The 22,407-nt window shown below is 43.4% G+C and overlaps 1 protein-coding gene across 3 annotated transcripts in view; it reads right to left on the bottom strand.

Moving 5' to 3' along the window:
- Positions 1–245: 245 nt before the first annotated feature.
- Positions 246–22,407, bottom strand: part of PIGU (phosphatidylinositol glycan anchor biosynthesis class U) — a 42,948-nt gene continuing 20,786 nt past the window's right edge. For 2 of the 3 annotated variants that reach the window (XM_084853885.1, XM_084853886.1), the window contains exons 8-11: positions 20,086–20,129; positions 15,382–15,506; positions 10,978–11,120; positions 247–1,960 (exon numbers count right to left, since the gene is read on the bottom strand). In XM_084853885.1, coding sequence (XP_084710011.1) covers positions 1,847–1,960; positions 10,978–11,120; positions 15,382–15,506; positions 20,086–20,129 — 426 coding nt within the window. In that variant the 3' untranslated portion in view covers positions 247–1,846. Of the gene's footprint in view, positions 1,961–10,977; positions 11,121–15,381; positions 15,507–20,085; positions 20,230–22,407 lie in introns of all 3 variants that reach the window. The other variant, XM_084853883.1, reaches the window with a different exon arrangement.

Below are 22,407 nucleotides of genomic sequence, written 5' to 3' on the forward strand. Positions count from 1 at the left end.
TCTGCTCCTTTTCTATGCACATTGCATTGTCCAAATACAGCTAGAGTTACACTCTCCGCGGTACCCTGCTCCTCCAACATACATTCCAGCTGAGAGGAAGCCCTCCCTCCAGTAGCCCTTCAGACTAATGTTTCAAGTGCAGCATTCTTTATACAATTCCTTGAATTAAGGGTTCTACGCTGCTGGAAGCCCTGCCAAGGTAAAAACCACCCAGTTGTGTAGTACTTCCAGACAAATCACTACTTATAGTTCAATAAGGTGAGATTTTTATTTTTTTAAATCCCTTTTTAAAAATTCCTTAATAAGAAATCAATTTATAAGAGAAAGGAAGCTACGCCCTGCCGAGTGGCTTTGCAAAAAATAAAAATAAAAAAATGGCAGAGGACACATTTAATTGTAAATTCAGCAGGTCCAAATCTAATCTCTTCTGCTTACAGATAAAAGGGTGGTGTGCTTTGTAACTGGGCCTCTTTGGGGCTTTGGGAGTTTGGATGGGTCCCGTTTGACTCCTCTGTGAGAAAACCACTTTGTTGGTAAAGTAAAAGACAGAGGAAGACACCAGCTGTAGTTGTGTTGAGTTAGAGGAGTTAAAAATAGCAGTGATCAGCAAACAAACAAAAATATCACTACCTTGGTTACTGAAGGGAGATCTGACTGCACACGCAGCATTGTAAGCGGGTGGGATGGGACAGCCATTTTTGCATAGCCACTTTTCTAATACAGGCACATTTTACTGCTTCTACTGAAGAGTAACACTTTGGGTAGAATTTGTAATGCTATAACAATTGTGAGGCCAGCCATATGGAAAAACGGTGCTCCCATTTGGAGAGATGCTCAAGCTTCTGTACTTTCTGGCCTTTGTCACAAAATCTCAGAGGTCTGAGAACACATGCTAAGCTCCCAAAATAAAAGGATGGGTGGAAGCTGGAGGAATTTCCCTACCTAGCTTAAGCTGGATTGCGTGCCCCCCCACACACACCTCTGGTCCGTATGCATCCCACCTGGATCCTCTCTCTTATGCTCATTTTCATTTATCTTCTCTCAAACCACACACAAAAGGACACAGTTACACTTCCATAAGGATGAACATTCTCTCCCCTTAAAGAAAAGTGAGCCAGTTCCATCCTGACAATTCCTCCCAACTGTCCTCTGCCTTTTATACCTAAGAATTCAGAACTTAACTTCTCATGTCTCCCAAGCTGGTTCTGTCAGCAGTTCCACTTTGAAGGATCATACCGAATCTACCATTTCTCTAGAGCACAGAACTGTACATAAAACATTCGGGGGCCTTCCAATTTCCAGCATCAGTGCAAGGAGAAATAATGTCCAAGAATATAAGAGTGGCTGCCCATTTTTCCAGGATCCCCTGTACATCAGGCAGGTGAGCCGCCCATCCACGCAGTGGAAGCAGGGCAGCCTGAGGAGCCAAATAAATGCTTATTGAAGCTATCCCTTTCCTGAAAGGGAAAAATTCCCAGCAGCTTTCCCAGAAATTACCATCACCATTGGCCTTGTCTCTCTCTGGGTGCTAGAGCCCTCGTTGGTTTCAGTCTAAATGTATTTCACCAAGTCCTGATGTATCACCTGGAACTGATGACTGGGGTTCATAGCAGCAAGATGGTTGGAGGGAGAAGCTTCAAATGGGGCAACGGGCCACAAGGCAGACTCCTCAATCTGTTCACATGCTCTTTGCACCAAACTCTGAACCAGCATTAATTAGGCTATTCCCAGACAAACTGCAGCCCTTTCTCCATATACAAAAAGGCATTGTCCCAAACACCAGACCCACCCACCCATGTATGTTGCCCAAAGAAGTCTGTTCCCCAAGTGATGTCAGATGCCAGTTTTATTTGAGAACCAGCATGGGGTCTGTCCTGTCTTTTCTTATTAAGTAGATTCCATGAGTGAGGTAGTACTCCCTCTGCAGAAAGGCGTAGAAATAATCTGAGATGAGCAAGATCTGTAGGAGAGAAAAAGGACAAACACAAGCAAGAGTGACACCAATTCCTTCAAAACAAAATGGCTACATTTCCAGATCAAGAGACTGCTCACATGTTGCACTTTAGCACATGATTAGAAATTACCAAACACAGCCGAAGTCTGTGGTTCCTATTTACTGAACTGTTACAAACACAAACCAACCCACAAATCAGTAAGGGTTTTAAGCCATGAGCAACATCACCACGAACAAGGTGTGATAAAGAATAATAATAATAATTAAACCAATTCCTTTAAAATGGCCATGTTAGTGTGCTGCAGAAGTCAGATAAAATAATGTTATGCTATCTTATTTTATATGTTTTAGCCTGAAATGCTCAATCTACACAGGGGCTACCGCGGGAGCTCACAAAACCCAGCATCAAATATTTATATAATACTGTATGAACCAATTAGAGACATGCAGTACAAACCTACATATGTTTACTTGAAAGTAGATCCCACTGTGACCAACGAAGCTTAATCTTCCTAGGTAAGTGTCCAGAGGACTGCAGCCTACCTGATTAAAGGGAACATGAGCTTCCAAAGGAAAGTGCCTGCTTCACCCAAAGAAGGGGTAGGCAAACATTTTGGGTTGTGGGCACATTTGGCAATTTGAGAAACTTTTGTGGGCACCACCACAAAATGTCTGCTTTGGGAGGCATGGCAAAGGACTAGTAACTTGCTCAAAAGACTGAGTACAAGGCGGAGGTGGGGGTTGAGCCCCAGCACCTTAAACAGCTCCTTTGAACGGACAGTTTTCAGCACTGGACAGTTTTCAGCACCAACCGAAACCTATTTCACAGCTGCTGGTAAGAAAACTGGGAGGGGTAGGACACCTTACTGGGCATCAAGAAAGGTGTCCAGGGGATCTAGAACTAGCCGTATATTTAACAGACTACTCAGTTATCAATCAGGAAGTCCCAAGTTCACATCTTATCTCTGCAATGGATTCACTAGGCCCTCCTCAACCCTCCATCTGCAATATGGGAGTAATAATACTGACCTACATTACAGGCTGGGCCAGCTCTGGGTTTGTGCACGCCCCCCCCCCCCCCCGCAACAAGTTGGCCCTGGGTGGGTCCCCTCTGACATCAGCAGGCCCTCCCCAACAAACTCACTGGTGGTGGCTGTGGGCACAAAGTCCCAATGTAGCATTGTAGGCAATGTATAATGGCAGTGGCTCATAGCCAGCCGCCACTGCCAGAGGGAGAACAAACCAAAGGCGGGAGCAGGTGTCAGTGCCAGGGCACTATGGTACCAGTGGCTTCTTGAGGATTCCCTGTGCTGATGTTGGGCCTGATTACAAGGCTGTTGTAAGGGCAACTGAGACATAAAATGCTCTGAACACTCTAAAATGCTATACGCGTGCTGAGTATTATTATCAGATGCATGAAGTGGATGAAGGTGGTGGTTATATGAACTTTCTCCCTGCCCATTTTCTGTGTGCAGGGCATTCTTCATACAGGGGGAACACTCAGACATATGAATGGGCAGTCCACCAAGAGCTACACCCAATGATTTGGCTGATTATGCAGCTCAAATCTGAGACAGAATGAGGAAGGAGGAAGAACATAGTCTCCTCTGTAAAATACCACCAACCTGGACTGTATGTGTAAATCTTACTGTTTTGCTTCCTGTATCTGACGAAGTGGGTTTAGCCCACAAAAGCTCATGCCTTAGTAACAAAGCACTGTTAGCCTTTAAGGTGCCACAGACTCTTTCGTTTTCATACCACAGACTAACATGGCTGCCCCATTTGAATCTGTTTTGCTTCTGAGCGTGTCTTTGTCCCCCATAACGAGTATGGCTCAGTTTTGTAGAAAGCAGAGTCAAGAACTCTTGCCATACTCCATTGTGACTTAACTGAACATGGATAATTCTGGAGTAAGATCAGTGTTACGTACTCCTGGTTCTCAGAACAGTGTATGACGCTTACACACAGAAATAAGGTGTGCCCTTCTGCATATTTGAGGCCCGGGGTGGGGGGGTGGAAATAAAGCAGGGGGACGGTCAAGGTGGAACCACAATGACAGGAACTGGCAGGAGGGGAATGTTTAGGTGTCACACAGAAATGAAGACAGAAACTGATTTGAAGCCTAGAACTGAGCCTCCCCTTCTCCTGCTGCAGGCAACTCTTCATTCTCAGTGCCCTTTGTTTAGAAGCAAAGAAGCTTCTTAGTTTCTTAGAAAGATGAATGACTTCAGAAGCACCACGAACAGGCATTCAATCCTTCCTAAATGCTTCTTTGTTTTCTTTTAAGAACTCAGTGACACAGCATTTTGACACAAATTGAAGTGTGTAAAGTATTGGGAACAGTGAATAAAAATGTTGTTAAATCTCACTGTGTGAGGCTGCAGGGCCTAAAGATAGACCTTATAGGTATACAGCTGACATATTCTAGTATGATATATATGGCAATAGTTTATCCCAGCTCCTGTTCACTAAATCTTTTTGCCATAGTTAGGAGCTACTGTGCACACCCAGCAAAAGAAAGCTGAACGTGAATAGCACTCTGAAGTGGCAGGGGGAAGGCACTTGTGTGTTCACATTTATTTGCATGCAGAGTACAGGCACCTTATATTTCTCCAACAGGGTAGCCCATGTTTGAATGGCTTCCAGTGGGTTGAAATCAAGCCCTAGGGCTTTGTACTTGACCCAATTCTTCTTCCTATAATTAATATCCATGAACCCAGCACATATATCACGCGCATGCATGAAGAAGACCAAAGGAAACTACCAACTCACACAAATACATGTCAGCGGGACCTAACAATTAACCATTTTTAGGACAAAGCATGTTGGAAAATCTATACACTAGGAGCTAAAGTAATAGTCATAAAAATAATCATCAGAAAAGTCAAGAACTCTGTTGCTACTGCATGTTGTAAATAGAGACCAAAAATAAAGAGTTGTTTCTTTCGTCTCCCCAAACCTCAGTATGTCACAAGCATTAAGTATAATGTCACAAGCATTAAGTATAATGTCACAAGCCCAAACTCACTGCAATGGCTATGGTGAAGAGAGTAGCTTCACTCCCTTCACCATTTGCAGGTGCATTCCATTGCATGGTTCAACTCAAAGGATGACAAGGAGATGTGCATTATTCCTGATTTGCAGCAGTATAACCCAAACTTCACTTCATCTCAGGTGGCTAGAGCTCTAATCCTATTCTCACTTACTTGGGAGTAAGCCTGATTGAACTCAGTGGGACTTACCTCTAAATACACATGCATAGGATTGTAGTATAAAATTTAAAAAGAGGATAGGTGAGGGGACAATGAATCATTTACGGTGTAAATAATACATTGTCCCCTCACCCATTCTATTTCCATTTCACCCTTTGCCTTTTCAATCTCTTCCATTAAAAAAAAATCCCTTATTCCTTCCTCTAGTGCTTCCATATTTCCTTTTTAATATTCCAGTTCATTTTTTATGTCTGTGTCTTATTCATCTTGGTGTAGCGGAAAGAAAGTATTAGTTTGGGTGTGGGAAACCCTGGTTTCTGAGCAGACTCAATCAATATTTCACCTTGCAACTACAAAAAAGTGAGTGAGGATGAGTGTGTGTGTGTGGGGGGGTGCATGTGTGTGTGAGAGAGAGAGAGCACGAACAAGGCCCTCTCCTTCCATTGGTCTGGCTGGGACTAAGCGCCATTGGGCTCCTGCCCCACTGAACAGATTCAGTGACCAATCCCACCTTGTCATTTGTAAAATTGTCCTACTGGACATTCGACTTTGCATACAATTCTGTTTCCTCCATTCTCCTTTACTCCTTTTGTGCACTGTCTAATAGGTTGTAAGTAACTGTAGCAGAGGTCACTCCATTTTGATTCTTTGTGCAGTTCTTAATGGAATTTTAAGAGCTAAATAAATCCAGCTCACAGCCACTTCACACTTTATGCAGTAATGCACGTTTGCCATGGTTACACTCAAAGGATGAAGAGGCGATGTACATTCCCGAACACTGAGGGACAAGCTACGGCCATACACCAGAGAGCTAAAGCAGGCATCAACCAAACAACGCCACGTAAAACCTTAGATGACTCTGAATGGGAATGGAATTTCAAAACCCAACACTCTGGCCTAGTTCACATGCATAGCACATGAGGTGATAAACTAGCATGGATTGTACCACTTCAGACTGCAGGTAAAGACTTGCATAATCAAATACCCCTTCATACCAAAATAAATATTAATGTACGTAAACAATTAGCATGCCAGAGAAAAGGGTTTTCATTCAGCATTCTCTCTGTCATGTAGTTTCCTATGCAGTAGGGTATCTTTTTCATGGGACAACATTACACTGTGTAAACCCCCATCTACATTCTAAGTGGTACAGTCAAAGACACAGGAGAACTAGGCTGCTATTGGTTCCACAGAAAACAGGTTTTCTAGGTGATGTCACAAACTGGTTACCCTCTTATATGCAAGGTACTGCACATTCTGACTGAAAATTTCTCCTTTGGGCTTTACCAGAGCTGTACTGTACTGAGAATAGATGTGAGATCACAGAACTGAATGGTCTGGTTTGGTGTCAAGGATCGAGCAATGCTGGTGCAGGCAAGGATAAGGAACTTTATGGGGAAAACACTATGAAGACTCTTCTGCTGACAATACAACACGACAGATTTTCTACCTATAGGGCAAGAAGCAATCACAGGAAAAGGGTAAAAAAGGAAAATATCCAGCCAGCTACACAGGGCAGCCTGCAAGCAATGCTGCTCGACTCATGGGCTTTCATCACATGTAAGAGGCAGGAAATGTCATGCAACACTGCTGTTGTCTCAATATTTCCCTACTCTGAACTTGAACAGGATGATGCCTATATAACTTCTAATCCCTTAGAAAATACTGGACAAAGTGAAGAAATGAAACTCCAGCGCACACTTTCCTAGGAGTATATCCCCCCGCCCCATGAACTCAGCAGAATTTCTTTCTGAGCAAGCACAGACGTGACCAGCCTGCTGGTGAAGATGCAGAATAGCAGCAAGAACAAACTGTAGGCCTTGCAAACAAAATTAAGGAGCACTCAGCATGTCCATTCAGTCTGCAGGCTCCTTCCCAGCCCCCTCTTGCTCCAAAGCATTTCTACTTTAATTTATTAAGAAAACTGCTAGCCCTCAAGGGAATGTCATAGGAAGCTCCCTTACACCAAGTCAGAACACAGGTCCATCTACTTCAGCATACTCTACATTGACTGACTAGCAGTGGCTTCCCAGGGTTTCAGACACGCTACCTAGAGATACCAGGGATTGAGCCTGGAACCTTCTGCAAGCATAATATGTGCTCTACCACAGAGCTACGGTCCTTCACCAAATCTGAAAGATGTAGCCCCACTTTTCCCTGGTGCAAAGCCCGATTTGTGAGTCAAATCCAAGATATTTTCCCAGGATGTCTTACACTCAGGCAGGGCCAACTCTCCCATAAAGCAAGGTGAAGTCCCCAGCTTAAGCAAGGGAGCAGAAGGAGTGGCAAATTGTGCCACTCCCCCCCCCCGCCACCCACTAGAAGAGCCCACCACCACTGTCTCTGGCAGATGCTCCAAAGAGTTCAGCCACCATGGCATTTGCCACAGTGGGAGAGCAGGGCTGGCGGGTCTCTCTGGAGCAGCCGCCCACTCAGCGACACTAGCAGGTAATCTGGAGAGCCCCAACGGTCCCACTTTCCTGCCATGTCATTTGTCATACTGAGAGAGTGGCTGGTGAGGCTCTCTGGAGCAGTCACCCACCCTGAGGTCCTCAGAGTGAAACAGGGGATGGATGGCTGCTCTCAGTGACCTGTCCTCTGGTGCACTCTGAGAATGCTCTCAGTGTGAGTCAGAAGGCAGGTTCTCTGGAGAGCCATGTCAGCCAAGGAAGCAGCCAGTGTGGCTCTTCAGACAGACAGCCGGGTTGAAATGCCTGGCTCTGAGGGGTCCTTCCTCAGAGCCAGGCATTGGGGAGGGGTGTCCCAGGAGGTGGCTTGTACAGGGATGCGGTGCGGTGATATGAAGGGGAAGGCGGGCATGACACAAGAAGGGGTGTGGTGTGGTGAAGGGAAGGGGGGGCATGATGCCAGGAAAAGGAAGGGAGTGCGATTCGACAGCAACAAACTAACACTAAATTCATCATTAGGCTTTGCAAATATTGTCATTCTTAAGCATATTTCATAGCCAATTTAGAAATGTGGGAACTATATTGTTTTTTTCTTTTAAAGTTAGCAATTCTAAAGGACAGAGATATCACATATTAAGTCCCACACATGTAGTAATATTGGCTTTGTCCATGTTCATGCACACAGTACGCAGGTCAATTAAATTAAATTCAGTAACAAGAAGAGGACCCAATTGATAAAAGTATCTACATAGTATCTGTGAATTTATGTTTCTGTTAATGTCTGCAGAAAACAGTTGTTTCTGTAATTAATCCATAACTTTCAAGGTGCAATTTTGATAAGTATCCAAGGGCCTATAGCTTTCCAAGATCAGCTATGAAACTGAGGTTTCTCAAAGCCGTAACCTTGTAACTGGTGGCCATGTTTGGATGAACAAGACTGTGGCTTAATGTCAGGCACCTGAATGCTTCACTCCTTCAGCGGTGAAACAAACCAGGAACTCCAGTTAACCATAGCTTCCCAATACATCTGAACCGAGAAACTATGGTTAATGGCTTCCAAACAAACCAGAATATGAAACTATGGTTTAAAGTTGGCTTCTGTAACCTGGCTTGGAAGCCATCAATCATAGTTTGGTCATTAACAGGAAGCTATGGTTAACTGTTGTGCTAAGGGAGGAGCAATGTGGTTGTGTGCAGGTGCCTGATGGTTGTGCATATCTCAGCTTATTAAGCAGAGATCCTGATGGTCAGAATATGGCCATCTTTTCCACCTTTGTACAGAACAATCACATCAATTCTTATTATGTAAATCAGGGGTGGGAGACCTTTTTGGTTTTCAGGGCTGCACTCAGTACTTGATGGCAGTCTCAAAGCATAGCTTCCTTTATGACACAATGTGAAACATGCCAATTCCAGAGACTGACAAAAGAATTATATAATTTTGTTAACATTAAAAGGAGAATTCAATGCCTTTTGGGAGAAAACTCAAATCAAAGTGATTCGCAAGAAATTATTTTGAAACTAACAGGAGGACAATAACAAGGAGATGTTTAATTCTTGTTGCTACAGGGTGTAAATAGACGTGAGGAGGAAATTTCAAGAGAGGAGTCGCTTCATGTGCTCAATTAAACACAATTAAAGTAGACAGATGGAGTAACTATGCACAGAGGACCTAGTCTAAAAGCCAAGATTTCCACTAGAGTTTGGGATTATTGCCTTGAAGTACTCAGCATAAGGGGAACAAAAAACAAAGCTGAGCAAAGGGCTGGATGCGCCCAATCTCGTCGGATCTCGGAAGCTAAGCAGGGTCAGCCCTGGTTAGTACTTGGATGGGAGACCGCCTGGGAATCAGGCTTCCTGCACTGAGCAGGGGGTTGGACACGATGATCCTGTAGGCCCCTTCCAACCCTATGATTCTATGAAAACAAGGTTGACCCTTCCTATAACTAGGTTACATGCAGCAAAGGTGCACAACTTATGCCAGGCCCACAGCCACAGCTATAATTCCCATCTCCCTGTCCACTTCAGTGCAACTGGTCCAGAGCAAAATCTACTTAATGCAAAAGAAATACTGATTTTATGAAACGGCACGCCCCAACACAACGAGCTTTACTGCTAAGCCAGTGATTTGCAGCGATCGCAAGACGGCTGCAGGACCACCTTCCATTTCTTACGATTTGCTATTTAGCAACAGTGGAGCAATGGGAAAGGGAGTTGCTGCATAATGATGTATGCCAAGCCAGATGAGAGCTGACAGGTCTAGAAAGCTGGTGCAGCAGAGAGGAAAATCCACCTATGACAGAAACCAGCTGTTGTTCTGACCTTCAAAGCAGGTTTTGGGGAGAATACTGTTCAGATAAGATGAGCCTGATTTTCTTTTATGAGAAGAACCATTCTCATTTTTATAAGAAGACAGTTGCTCATTTTTGTTCTCAATTCTTCAAGCAAGTATATTTGCCATACAGAACTGGGGCCAAAAGAGAGATAAAAAATCCAATCCAAAATGCACCAGATGGACACATGTTGCCATATCCCACTTCCACAGTGGATACTAGCTAGGCAAGACTGTGTGCATGGAGCATTAAAAAAAACTCTGCACCAAGAAAAGCTAGATTCTGTAACCTGAATAACTTCTACAAACTGAGGGAACACTCCTATGACCACTAGACATGGTCTAGAAGGCCATAGCATTTCTTGGTTTCTGGGAACTGAGTTCAGAGCTCTGACTATAGTTACCAGGAACCATGCTCCGCGGCCCTCCCCTGCCCCCTAATAGCCAGCGCGGTTCTCTCTGCACTGGCTACACCTCCATGCTTGGAAATGGAGTGCAGAGATGGCAAAAAGAGGGTGGTCCCAGGGCGGGGAGTGGAGACCGCAAAAGCTGTGTTATGCAGCTTCTTATGCGCCGCCCCCCCCCCCCCCGAAGCTCTCCGCCTGTCCAGCCAAAAATGCAGGGCAGCCGGAGCACAGAGGCGAAGATCACCTCCATGCTCTAGCCACCCTGCATTGGACAGTCAGCCTCTGAGTTCGGAGGCTGATGACTATCTCCATAGGATTACTCTAAATGTATTAGCCTATATTTTTCTTATTTTGCATAATTTATTCAATTTGTTCTAGTCATGGGGAAGGGCAAGGATCTACACAGGGCAGCTTACCAACGGAAATCCTATTCAACCCCATCTGACTCTGGAGATTTCATCAATTATACACACAGACACACTCCAACCTATTTTTTGCAAACACAAATGAAAGCTGAGATTCTAAGGATGTTGATTTCTGTGTCCAGTACCAAATCGAATACATGTTTTTGTGCTTGTGCAGCAACACAGTATAGTCCAGCAGTTAAGTCACAAGGAACCTGAGAGGGTTACTTAACTCTCACCCACCACCTAGTTTCACTAACCTGTCCTACGTTGAATGTCAATGTGATGGCGTAATAAAAATTGGAGTTTGCACTTCCTGCATAAATCCAGAGATGCCATAAAACCGGGAAGAGTAGGGAGCAGACAATGAGTACACAGGAAAGGATGAAGACATTCCGTAGGACTGCAACAAAAAGCAGAGGCATCATTAAAATTAGTTAACTGATATACCAATGTGTCCTTGGCTTTGTACTATATTAGCTACAATGGTGGCAGATACTAATTTAGAGGGTGGTTCTAGAGACAGCTGCTATAGAAATCCCTCTGGTTAAAATCAGTAATTAACTGCAATTCCTGTAGGGGATGAAAGCTTTGGCAGGTTTATTCTGCACTGATTTCCCAATTTCATAGCCCCCGCTTCCACTTCTTGGATTTAAGCAGGTGCAAAATGTACAAGTAATACAACTGGTGGATAAGGGTAGGGAAAGCTAATTTTGGACTGAAATCTTCCTGTTCTCAACTACAGTGAAATATTTTGTGCAGCTCATGCAGGGTATTTTCTTTTCCTTTTTAGATGAACTAGTCATAAAAACACATGAATATTCAAATAATGAATATTTGTTGCTGCTTGTGTAACATTTTATTTACTTACTTATTTCCAGGATTTATATATCACCTTGGAACAAAAAATATCCCCAAGGTTATTCACAAACAAAAGCAGTTTATGGGTTGGATTCAGACCTAGTCATGTTTAGAGAAGGCCCACTGAAATCAGTTTGACAAGTCAGTCATGACAAACTCAAGTTCCATGAATTTCAACAGGTCCACTCTCTAAGCATGACTAAGCCTGGATCCATCTCAATACAAAGCAAAACAAGAAAACCTTAAACAATTTAAAAACCAATTCAGAACAACAGACTTTCCACTTAATTCCTGAATGTGGGGTGGAATTTGATACATCGCTGAAAACAGACCAAAGAACATAATAAATGAAGATCTCGAGGGAAAACGCTCCACAAAATTTTGTTTGAATGTACATGTAAAAACCATTAAAATAAGGTAATTTTGAAAAGTTCTATTCCAAAATGGAACATTTACATACAGTGATATTTCCCACAAGTGGTCTTAGAAAGATCATAATGGCACCTCTTCCCCACATGCCTCTCCATTTAATCCTCTGACAATCACATTCTCCTAGGGTAGAGTTGGTATCCATTTTTGGGGGTAAGGCTGCAATGTTTAACCAATTAATTGGTAACACTGATCAATTAAAAATATTGATTTAAGAAGTGCCCTGATTAATCAGGCATTAAGAATTCTTGCATATTTCATTTCTATACAGCCCAATACTATACATAATAGAAAAACAATTTACATATAAACATATAAACAGACAGCAACACACACATGTATGTATATAGAGTGTGTGCGCGTGCGCACACGTGTGTGTGTGCATGTATATATATATATGCAAATTTAAACAATCAACAATAACAAAATCCAGGACCTGATTAAAAACTGCAGGTGGCAAGCACCATCTTAAAAGAGGCACGTCCCTTCTCTCTCACACAACAGGATTATGCTTGCTACAACCCAAACAGGCTGAACTCACGAGTGAACTAATGTGAAATGGGTCAACACAATTCAAAACACAGTCAGGCAAAGCTGGCTGATTTGGATTTCAAAAGCTGCCTCCAAGCAAGTCACTCAAGGAAGAAAAAACAAACGTTTCCTGCAGTGTAAGGCTGCTGGATCACTACCCTTTGTAAACTTCATCACAGCAGGCAATTGAAGTCATCTAGAAGTATGATTTATTCTCAGTTTGCACACACAGAGGCCAAACAACAGCATGTACTAAATGCAAGAGTTACAGCTGAATAGCCATTATGATGGTTAAATGCTAGACCTCTAAATGTAACAAAACACATTCCAGTCCAATTTGGGAAGCCCAAAGTAAACACTTTTAAATCCCAATTATTTCAGTGGCAGAGTTAAGCATGTACTTAGTTCACTTCTATTGAAACCAACAGGGCTTCGAACTTTGGCTAGATTGTGCCCTACTAATTTTAATACCACTTCATGCTCACTGTCCTACAAGGAAAGGCAATTTTACACACATCAAGGTTGCAATCCTATGCATCTTCAGACAGAAAAAGGGCCTACAACCCCCAGCATCCCACAGCCAGCATGGCTTGCTGGGAGTTGTAGGCCTTTTTTTCTTTCTAAACACGCATAGGATTGCGCCCTAACCATATATTTTTGAGTTGGACAAAAACAGGCAGCAGTTTACTAAACACATAGGCATCCTTTGTGACATGGGTTGTTTGTTCTACACTCCATTTCTAGATGGTAACACTCAGAGAGCTGATTCATGTGTTAAAAGAAACAGTGAAAGAAGAGGCCACCTTTTCTTTTTCAACCTCTGCTTTCAGGTGGAATAAGATTCACAGGCCTTCTCCATTAAGACTGGTGAGCTTGAAAGTCATCTGGGTTTCCTGAGTCACTTGCACGTCTTCTTTTACCATTTCTCTAGGCCAGAGCTTTCCAAACTGTGTGCCGCGACACATTAGTGTGTTGGCGGCAGTGTGTAGCTGTGTCGCGCGAAATGCAGAAAATTGTGCGGAAGGGCACTGCGGAGCTCCCTTACTCGCATTTGCTTCCCTTGGTCCCTCCCCTGGAACTTCCTAAAGCGGCTAATGTTAAAGCAGCTAAGGCTTAGCTGCTTTAACATTAGCTGCTTTAGGATCATGTGGCATCTTGGCGTAGGACGCATGTGATTGGCAGTGTTGGAGCAGTACAGGAAGGTAGAGGCACGGGGCGAAGAGAGGGGAGGGGAGGCGCCGCCCTGGGAGCAGAGCTTGGCTGACGCTGGCATGGAGAAGTGGCAGCGGCCACCAGCCCTGCGAGATTTCAAGTGCACCCTTCGCGGACTTCTACACCGCGCTCCTGCGCAGCCAGGCCAGAGTAGCGCGCGGGTGGAAATGCCGCCTGGGACTGCACCAAGTGGGCCGTCCGCCATCTTGGCCAGTCGGAACGGAGCTCAGTGGAGGCCAGAAGCCTCGGAATCAGCGTGCTCCCAATCACCCGGGCGAGCGCAGCTGCAGGCTGTCACCCAGTCAAGCCACCTGCTGCTGGCTGAAGGGAGGCCACCCTCCCAAACCCAATGTGGCAAACAGCAAGCCACCCACCACGTGGCACTTATAATTTGATTTCTGCCATTTATTTTTATTTTTACTCTGCTGTAATTGTGGATTAACCACCCACCGGCAGTGTACCACTGGAGAGTGCTGGAACTGGACTCTGGACATAGGCATTGTAAATATTTACAGCAATATGTATATATTTACATATATATTTACACCATTTTTGTTGGACTTTTGCTTCTCTACTTCATGTGTTTTTGCAGCTGAGCTCCTACCTGGGCCTATGTGTCCTAATATGTATTGTAAATACTTTAGTTAATTTTGTTTATTTTTCACATTTTCTTGTACATATTTACATACTGTTACTCATAAATGACAACAATGTATGTTATTATCTTACAAATCATATATTTTTAAAAATATAAATGAAACGTTTTCATGAGATATGTTCTATCCCCATACATTTCGTTATTACAATTTATGTATGTGTCCGTATCTCTTATAATTGGTTAGTTTAACCTCCGGTTTGCTAGTAAAACTGAATTACCATGTCACGAAATGATGCATGTCTAAAAAGTGTGTCACCAACATGAAAAGTTTGGAAAGCTCTGCTCTAGGCATATAAACTGGCTCATCCAAAGCAGCTTCTCCCAAGTTATGCAGGTACAGTGCTACATCATTAGGCCCTAGGGCCCAATTAAGAAGGACCCATGAACCATGTTTGGGGAGGCCAATGTGGCAGGCCCATAAGCCAGACATTCTCCTCTGAAAATTTTTACACACAGATCAGCCTCAGACAAAACCATTTGAAGACAGATTAGAGAACATGTCAGTTCTGCTGGGCAAGCTATCAGTATTTTAAATTTGATTAAATGTACAACTAGTTGCCATATATACTTTATTCAGACATACTAAGAAATGTGAAGGAACCACCTACTGGGAGCAGATTGGGCACTGTCTCTATTTTGAGAGCTCTCAGATACTGAGGACTACAAAATGGCTGAGTCCCAAATACTGTTAACAAATTTAGCATACCAATAATCTGGCAACCTGCTAGGCACTCCCCAGTTTTCCTGCTTTCATTTTCAAGGCAAGTACCTTGCTGCAGCATCCCCACAATGGAAATATTAGCAAACAAAATTCTGGATTCTCAGTAATTATCTATCATGGGAATGCTAAAGAAGGATCCTTGCAAGAAAATAAAGCTGTCTGGGACCTGTTAGCAATGGGCTGTGAAGTTCTGGATTGAGAATTACTGGGTTATAACTGGCAGGAAAAAAAGAACAATCAGAAAAAACTTACATTGATACAGGTGGCTCCAGAGTGGAAGGAAGGCCATATAGAGGGCAATATCTCCAACGGTTGGGTAGGACTTGAAGATGGAAATGATGGCAAGTTGAACAAACATGAAGAAGATGGGGTGCTCCCTAGAAAAGAAATCAAAAGACTGTAAAGAACTAGATGACGTAGATGCTATGCCCTTTTGCTAGCGCAATATACTCTGGGGAAAAGAGACAATCTTAGATTGTCTCTCCCTCATTCCCAAAATACATGAAGTTCTGACTTCTGGGCATGTGTTAAACATCGTTTCTTATACTGGTCTTAAAGGGCACTTTATAGACAGACAGCTGTTTTAATCTGTTGTGCCAAAAGCAACAAAGAGTTACTATGGCCTGTTAAAGGCCAACAAATTTATCACAACATTAGCCAAATATGAGCAATGCAAATGCCTAAGCAGGGCCCAAGTACACACCAAGCCAGCAAAGCAATAATCAACCTCAAGTGTCAGTTCTACCATTTGTTTTCTAAAAGGAGGTGTCCAGATGCTGAGGAAAAGAACAAGCAGAATCTACATCACCTGAAGCAACATGGAACACTATATTTCTTTATCGTCATCATCAGTTTGCCTTAATAAGTGAAATCCAGAATAAGAAAATACAATACTTCTGAGACCTGTAACAATATATAGCAAACACGCCAAGTTATCAAGAACAGTGACGGAGACATCCTGGTCCAAGATCACCCCAGATGAAAAAACAGAATTCACAATAGCTGTAGAGGTGACAGAGGCAGCCATGACCCTCTGTCATTAACCAGACCAAACATCTGTCTGATCCATATTTGGCATTTGAAACTATGATACTGTATCACTAGCATTAGGCTGGCAGAATGACACTACAATCCCTTGTGGCCTTTCAAGCATTTTCAGTGCATTTATTACATTTGCACCCCATCTTCCGCCAAGGAGCAGTGCATGCGCAGCTGCCTCAGTGCATCTTCCTAAATCATCTGGTGAGCTAGGCTAGTCTGAGAGTCAGTGACTTGCCCAAGGTCACCCACTGAGCATCATGGCCCAGGTTCAATGCTCTACTACACACCGTGCTGCGTGTCCTTGTGGAAACTGTAGGCTGAAACCTGACTGACTTCTTATCGTGACAGAGCACAGATGAAGCCTAGAAACTGAGTGACAGCCATATCCCCTTTCAACATAGCTTCATATAAGTCTGGGCCTATAGTATATGTTACAGTCTCAACTGAAGAGGGGGGAAAGCAAGAGGCGAAAAAATATCTTGGCAAGATCAGGCTGATCACAGTTGCTGGAAGGTGAAAACTTGGCTTGAAAGAGACGTAGAATGATGCCTTCAAGCTGAGAGATACTAAGGTGTTATTACACTGCAGTCACAACACAGGGTCACATGAACTCCTGCCATACTATTCTTAGCTTTCCAAGCACATGGAATGGACGGAGTGTGACATGGCTCCAGCTGAGAAAAGGAACCACATGGATCTCCTAAGATTGCAACTTAATAGATCAACAAAGAATGGAAGCTTCTAGGTTTCCACATAATGAAGAAAACCCATTTCAGTCGGGCTTCAGGCTTGGGCATGGGACAGAAACAGCCTTGGTCGCCTTGGTAGATGATATGAAGAGGGCTCTGGATAGGGGTGAATGCTCCTTCCTTGTTCTCCTTGACCTCTCAGCGGCTTTTGATACCGTTGACCACGGTATCCTCCTGGACCGCCCAGAGGGCTTGGGCACTGGAGACACCGTATTGCTGTGGTTCCGGTCCTTCCTCTCCAGCAGGTACCAGAGGGTAGCACTGGGAGAGGAGGTTTCGGACCCTTGGCCACTCACTTGTAGAGCGCCACAGGGTTCCATCCTCTCCCCGATGCTATTTAACATCTATATGAAGCCGCTGGGGGCTATCATCAGGAGGTTTGGGGTGTGGTGTCATCAATATGTAGATGACACGCAGCTCTACCTCTCATTCCAACCTTCACCAAGGTTGGCCATAGAATCCCTGTCCAAATGTCTGGAGACGGTGAGTGGCTGGATGGGGAGGAATAAGCTGAAGCTGAACCCTGACAAGACCGAGGTACTTTTGGTGGGAGACAAGAGGAGGCTGGGGGATGTTGATCTGGTGTTGAATGGGGTACGGCTACCCTTGAAAGACCAGGTCTGTAGCCTGGGGGTCATTTTGGACTCCCAGCTGTCCATGGAGGCTCAGGTGTCTGCTGTGAGCCGGACAGCGCTGTATCAACTCCATCTGATATGGTGGCTGCACCCCTTCCTTCCTGACCATCTGCTCCCATCGGTAGTACATGTCCTGGTCTCCTCTCATTTAGACTACTGTAATGCGCTCTACATGGGGTTACCCTTGAAGACGGTTCGGAAGCTGCAGCTGGTACAGAACGCGGCGGCTTGCCTGATTAAAGGCAGCCGCCGGCGAGATCACATCACTCCAGTGCTGAAGGAGTTGCACTGGTTACCAGTTGTTTTCCGGGCCAAATTCAAGGTGTTGGTTTTGACCTTTAAAACCCTATATGGTTCCGGCCCAGCCTATCTTAAGGAGGGCCTCCAGCAACACCAGACAGGCCGCTTAACAAGATCAGCCTCGGATGGCCTTCTCTCTGTCCCATCAGCCAGGATAGCTAGACTGGTGGGGACGAGGGAGAGGGCCTTTTCTGTGGTGGCCCCCACTCTGTGGAACTCCCTCCCTAGGGAACTCCGCCATGCCCCCTCTTTAATGAGCTTCCGCCGTGCATTAAAAATGTGGTTGTTCAGGCAGGCATTTGGGGTGGGTTAGGGTATTTTACAAGATGTTTTTATTGTAGAATTTTACTGTTTTAAACTGTTTTATTATATGTTGTACATCGCCCAGAGTGGCTGGGTGACCAGCCAGATGGGCAATTAATAAATTTAATAATAATAATAATAATAACAACATCTCCTAGACCTTATTGCATGAGGCTGAAAGCATGTTCTTCTTTGGGAAGGCAGGAATTAAGACAGGAAAAGTACTTCAAAGTCTTGTTCAGTCCCTAGCATGGAGGCAGATGCTGCACAGCCAAAGCATTGATGACTCATGTTATCTAGCCTTGTCTTGAGAACTGCAAAGGAAGAAGATTCCATGGTCTTCCTACACAGATGCTCCTGTTCTTTTCCAGTGAGGAAGGAGTCCCTCACCCCAACATCCAATGCTTAACTTAAAGCCACTTTCATGGTTATTTTGACTCTCATTACTTTTTCCTTGTGCTGTGTGACCAGGGAGATGGGTGTTCTTAATATTCTTGACATCCTTACAGTAGACAGCTTCATAGCTGCAGCACATTACATACAATGATTAACTACGCCACATTACAGCACTTCTTTTTAAGAGACTGGGTAAAGAAATTAAAATGAGGAAGAGAGAGAGGGAGAGAAAGTATATGATCCACAAAGACAAGCAAACCAATTGCCCTTTATCAACCTGAGAATGTAAAACTATCAAGAAAACCTAAGTACTCTTGCAAATATTATCTTCTTTTATCTACATGAAATTACCTCTTTCTTGAATTTCTTCTGATTTATTTATATGTCCAAAGTTAATCAGATTTTGAAGTATTAAACGAGATTCAGCAACCCCTGTCTTGGCTCACAGTTTAGATGTAAACAACATGAAACTAGTGCATGGAGCTTACATTTCCATAGAGAAATACACAACCTGTGAATTATCCAAGATAAGCAACAATGGGCAGGGTTCAAACACTTGGAATACTCTGATTGTGCAGACATGAACTGAGATTTTTTGCTTTTTAACAAGGGTTTAAAGATATTGGGAAGAGTGGCTACTTAGGGTGCAATCATACTGGGATGGCCATAAGCCTCCACGTTCGGAGGCTTACAGCCATGCAATGCAGAGTGGGTGGAGGCGATCTACATCTCCGGGCTCCTCCCGCTCTGTAATTTATCTAGATGAGCTTTTTCACCCATGTCACTGGGGCACGTCGGAATGGGAAGGAAGGAGGCTGGGGAGGCCTGAGGATACATCGTAAGCCAGCCCCCTCACCCCAGTCCCCTCCCTGCTCACTGGCATGCCCCCTTTCCCTTCTGCCAGCTTCGAGAGGCAGCCAGCACGTCTCTCTCCACACCAGCTGCAAGGGAGCGGGGGAGGCGAGCTCAGATTCCTGGGTCTGAGGTCGGAGTGCTGTCTCTGACCTCAGATTCAGGTTTCCAAAATATCCTGTGGCCCCCCAGACTCTGTCTACAGGCCATAGGATTGCTCCCTCCGCCTCTTGGACATAGTGGGACTTATAAGGCAAATGTAAAATATTATATTGGAGAAGCTAGAGTGTTTCAATTATTTTGACTTTATCCTTGCAAGTTTTACCTTTGGTTAGGAATAAGTTGCCTATAAATACCAAAACTGGAAATTCATATAACAGAGCTTATATCTGTTAGTGTTTGATTTAGTAATAAGTTTTATTTTGTTTGGCCAATTGCCTGTTTTTAACTAAGTTGGGGGGGTTTACTGATCCATGTTAAATTTGTTTCTTTTTATTTGTTATATAATGTCCATTTCCCCCATTTCACACTGTGATGCCCTAAGATTATAAGCAATGCATCTGAACTGAACTAATAACCTTTAAAAACTTATTACAATGATATTAAAATTAGCAGTCCCTGCCAGCAGAGACATGTGGCTGGTTCCCCAAAGCAAAGCAAGAATAAAATGATTTACTTACTTTAGTTTCACTGCCAAAGGAATGGTGTAGAAGAAGACATTGATCTGAAAGACGCACACAAAAAAGAAGCTGAAGTGCTCAAACATTTCAGCAAAGAAGTACCAGAAGAGGCCAATGTTGGGTGTCAGGTCTGGGACGGAAAGACTGGAATTGACAGAGTAAATCTCTATTACTGAATTATCTATATGTGAATGATCTATTATACAGTGTACTGTAACAGCAGATTCACAAATAATTAGCATAGCACATACAGTAAAAAGCTATACGTTAATTACAAAGACATACAGATCAAATAGATTTTGTCAGGCTAACTTTCTTGCAACTGTCTCTGTTAAGGCATTCAAAGTCAAATGCAAATTAATTCTTGTGGGAAAATAGTGACACCTATCGGTCATAATAGCTAATCTTAGGAATAGCATTATCCTGTGTTAGGTGAACAACGATGATGAGTGATGGAATGCAGAACTGATAAAGTAGTCAAAATAAGTTAGCCTCAAAAATTACCAAGAAATGGAACATTGCACTTGGAATACAGTTTATTTATGTAGTTCCATTTTGGTAAAAAAGGTAAAGGTGTCCCTAACCAGTCGTGTCCGACTCTAGGGTGCGGTGCTCATCCCCGTTTCTAAGCCGAAGAGCCAGCGCTGTCCGAAGACGCTTCCGTGGTCATGTGGCCGGCATGACTGAACACCGAGGTGCACGGAACGCTGTTACCTTTCCCGCCGAAGCGGTGCCTATTTATCTACTTGCAATTTCTTGCTTTCGAACTGCTAGGTTGGCAGGAATTTTTATGTAGTTCCATTTTGGTACCCAGCCTTTATAACACTTCAGGTTGGAATATTCAGATCCCGTGGGGCTTCTTCTACCACATTTTGCACTCAAAATGTTTTAAACAGCAGATGCAAATAACTTGGTTACAATTTGATCAAATTTTAGAAACTACAGAATGACCAAGGTAAAACTAGGATCCATGTAGCGGACATAGGGACTGGAGCTTTAAAACTATCTTCAAATTATTTATTGTAGTTAACAACATTAAAAAATATGAGATGAGAACAATCTTGCTTCTGTTTACATCTGGTACAGAACTTAAAACTTGCTGAGAAAGAGAATCACCATGAAAGAGAACCAATTAGGTCACTGTGACGCCAGATATTTGAAGAGGGGACACAACTGAATCCAAAACTAATTTACAGGAGGAGATACGAAGTGTAATGAGTACCGACTACACCAAGACAAGCAGCCTGGTCAGCTACTACTCTTTTCATCTGATAAATGCCTTCCCCTAATGTACGGGCAATCTTTATGTTCTGTCCAATAGAAGGAAAGCACCTGTACATGTGTGACAGTGGACTTAATGTTTACGTAAGGGATGTGACAAGTGACTATTGTCTCCAGATTTTTGATGGAACCAAGATCTGTAGTTTCTTGTTGTATTACCTTTGTTGTTAGCATTTAATACATTTTGTCATGTCTAACTCACACATCGTCTAAGGCTGTTTTACATGTTGGCTTTCTCCAGGGATTGTGATTACCTGCAAGCTAGGTGCCAACCATACAGATTGTTGCAGCAACTATCATGGAAAACTAGCAAGAGTGGTTTGTAACTCCAAGGGATAATGGCTATCTTTTTGCTTTCTGTCTCGACACTACCGGTGCTGCAGAAACCAATGTCTGGAAGCACCCTGAGAGTTCAAAGGCTCCAAACAAATCATGTAGACTAGCCTTCCCTAGCCTGGTGCCTTCCTGATGTTTGCGGCTACAACTCCTAACATTTCTGACCACTGGAGCTCATGGGGGTTGAAGACCAAAACATCTGTAGGACACCAACTTGCGGAAGCCCACACCTCTGCTATAAGCAAAAGATCCTACAACTCGAGCATCCCTTACAGATGCCAATTGAATCCTTTTTTTTTTATAAAGTTACCAAACGTAGTTCTTTATCTTTCATATGCAGCTTATTCTATTACCTGAATTGCTCTTATTGAGTCACTGAATACAGCTTCTCTCAATCCACAGAATCTCCATTAGAAACCTCAGCCCTAAGTATCTATTTGTTATCCGAATATCATTGTATGAAATTCACATTTAAAATGCCAATACAGCTCTAGGTAATTCGTACACCAGTTTATTTGAGCCTCTGCTTATCTGCATGCGTAAAACATCCTCCAAGCCATTCAGATAAATAAAGTTGTACTATTCATCCAGAGAGTCACAGCAATAAATCATTCCTAATTAACAAGAAACTGGACAAAAGCAGGTATCTACTAAGAGTAGAGGGCTTGAATTTATATTTTAATTGTCCTTTCGGTTTTGTGCTAT

Source organism: Heloderma suspectum, chromosome 4, assembly GCF_057233095.1.
Source record: "Heloderma suspectum isolate Gila_16-S chromosome 4, 16-S_ref, whole genome shotgun sequence".
In the NCBI taxonomy this organism is placed as follows: domain Eukaryota; kingdom Metazoa; phylum Chordata; class Lepidosauria; order Squamata; family Helodermatidae; genus Heloderma; species Heloderma suspectum.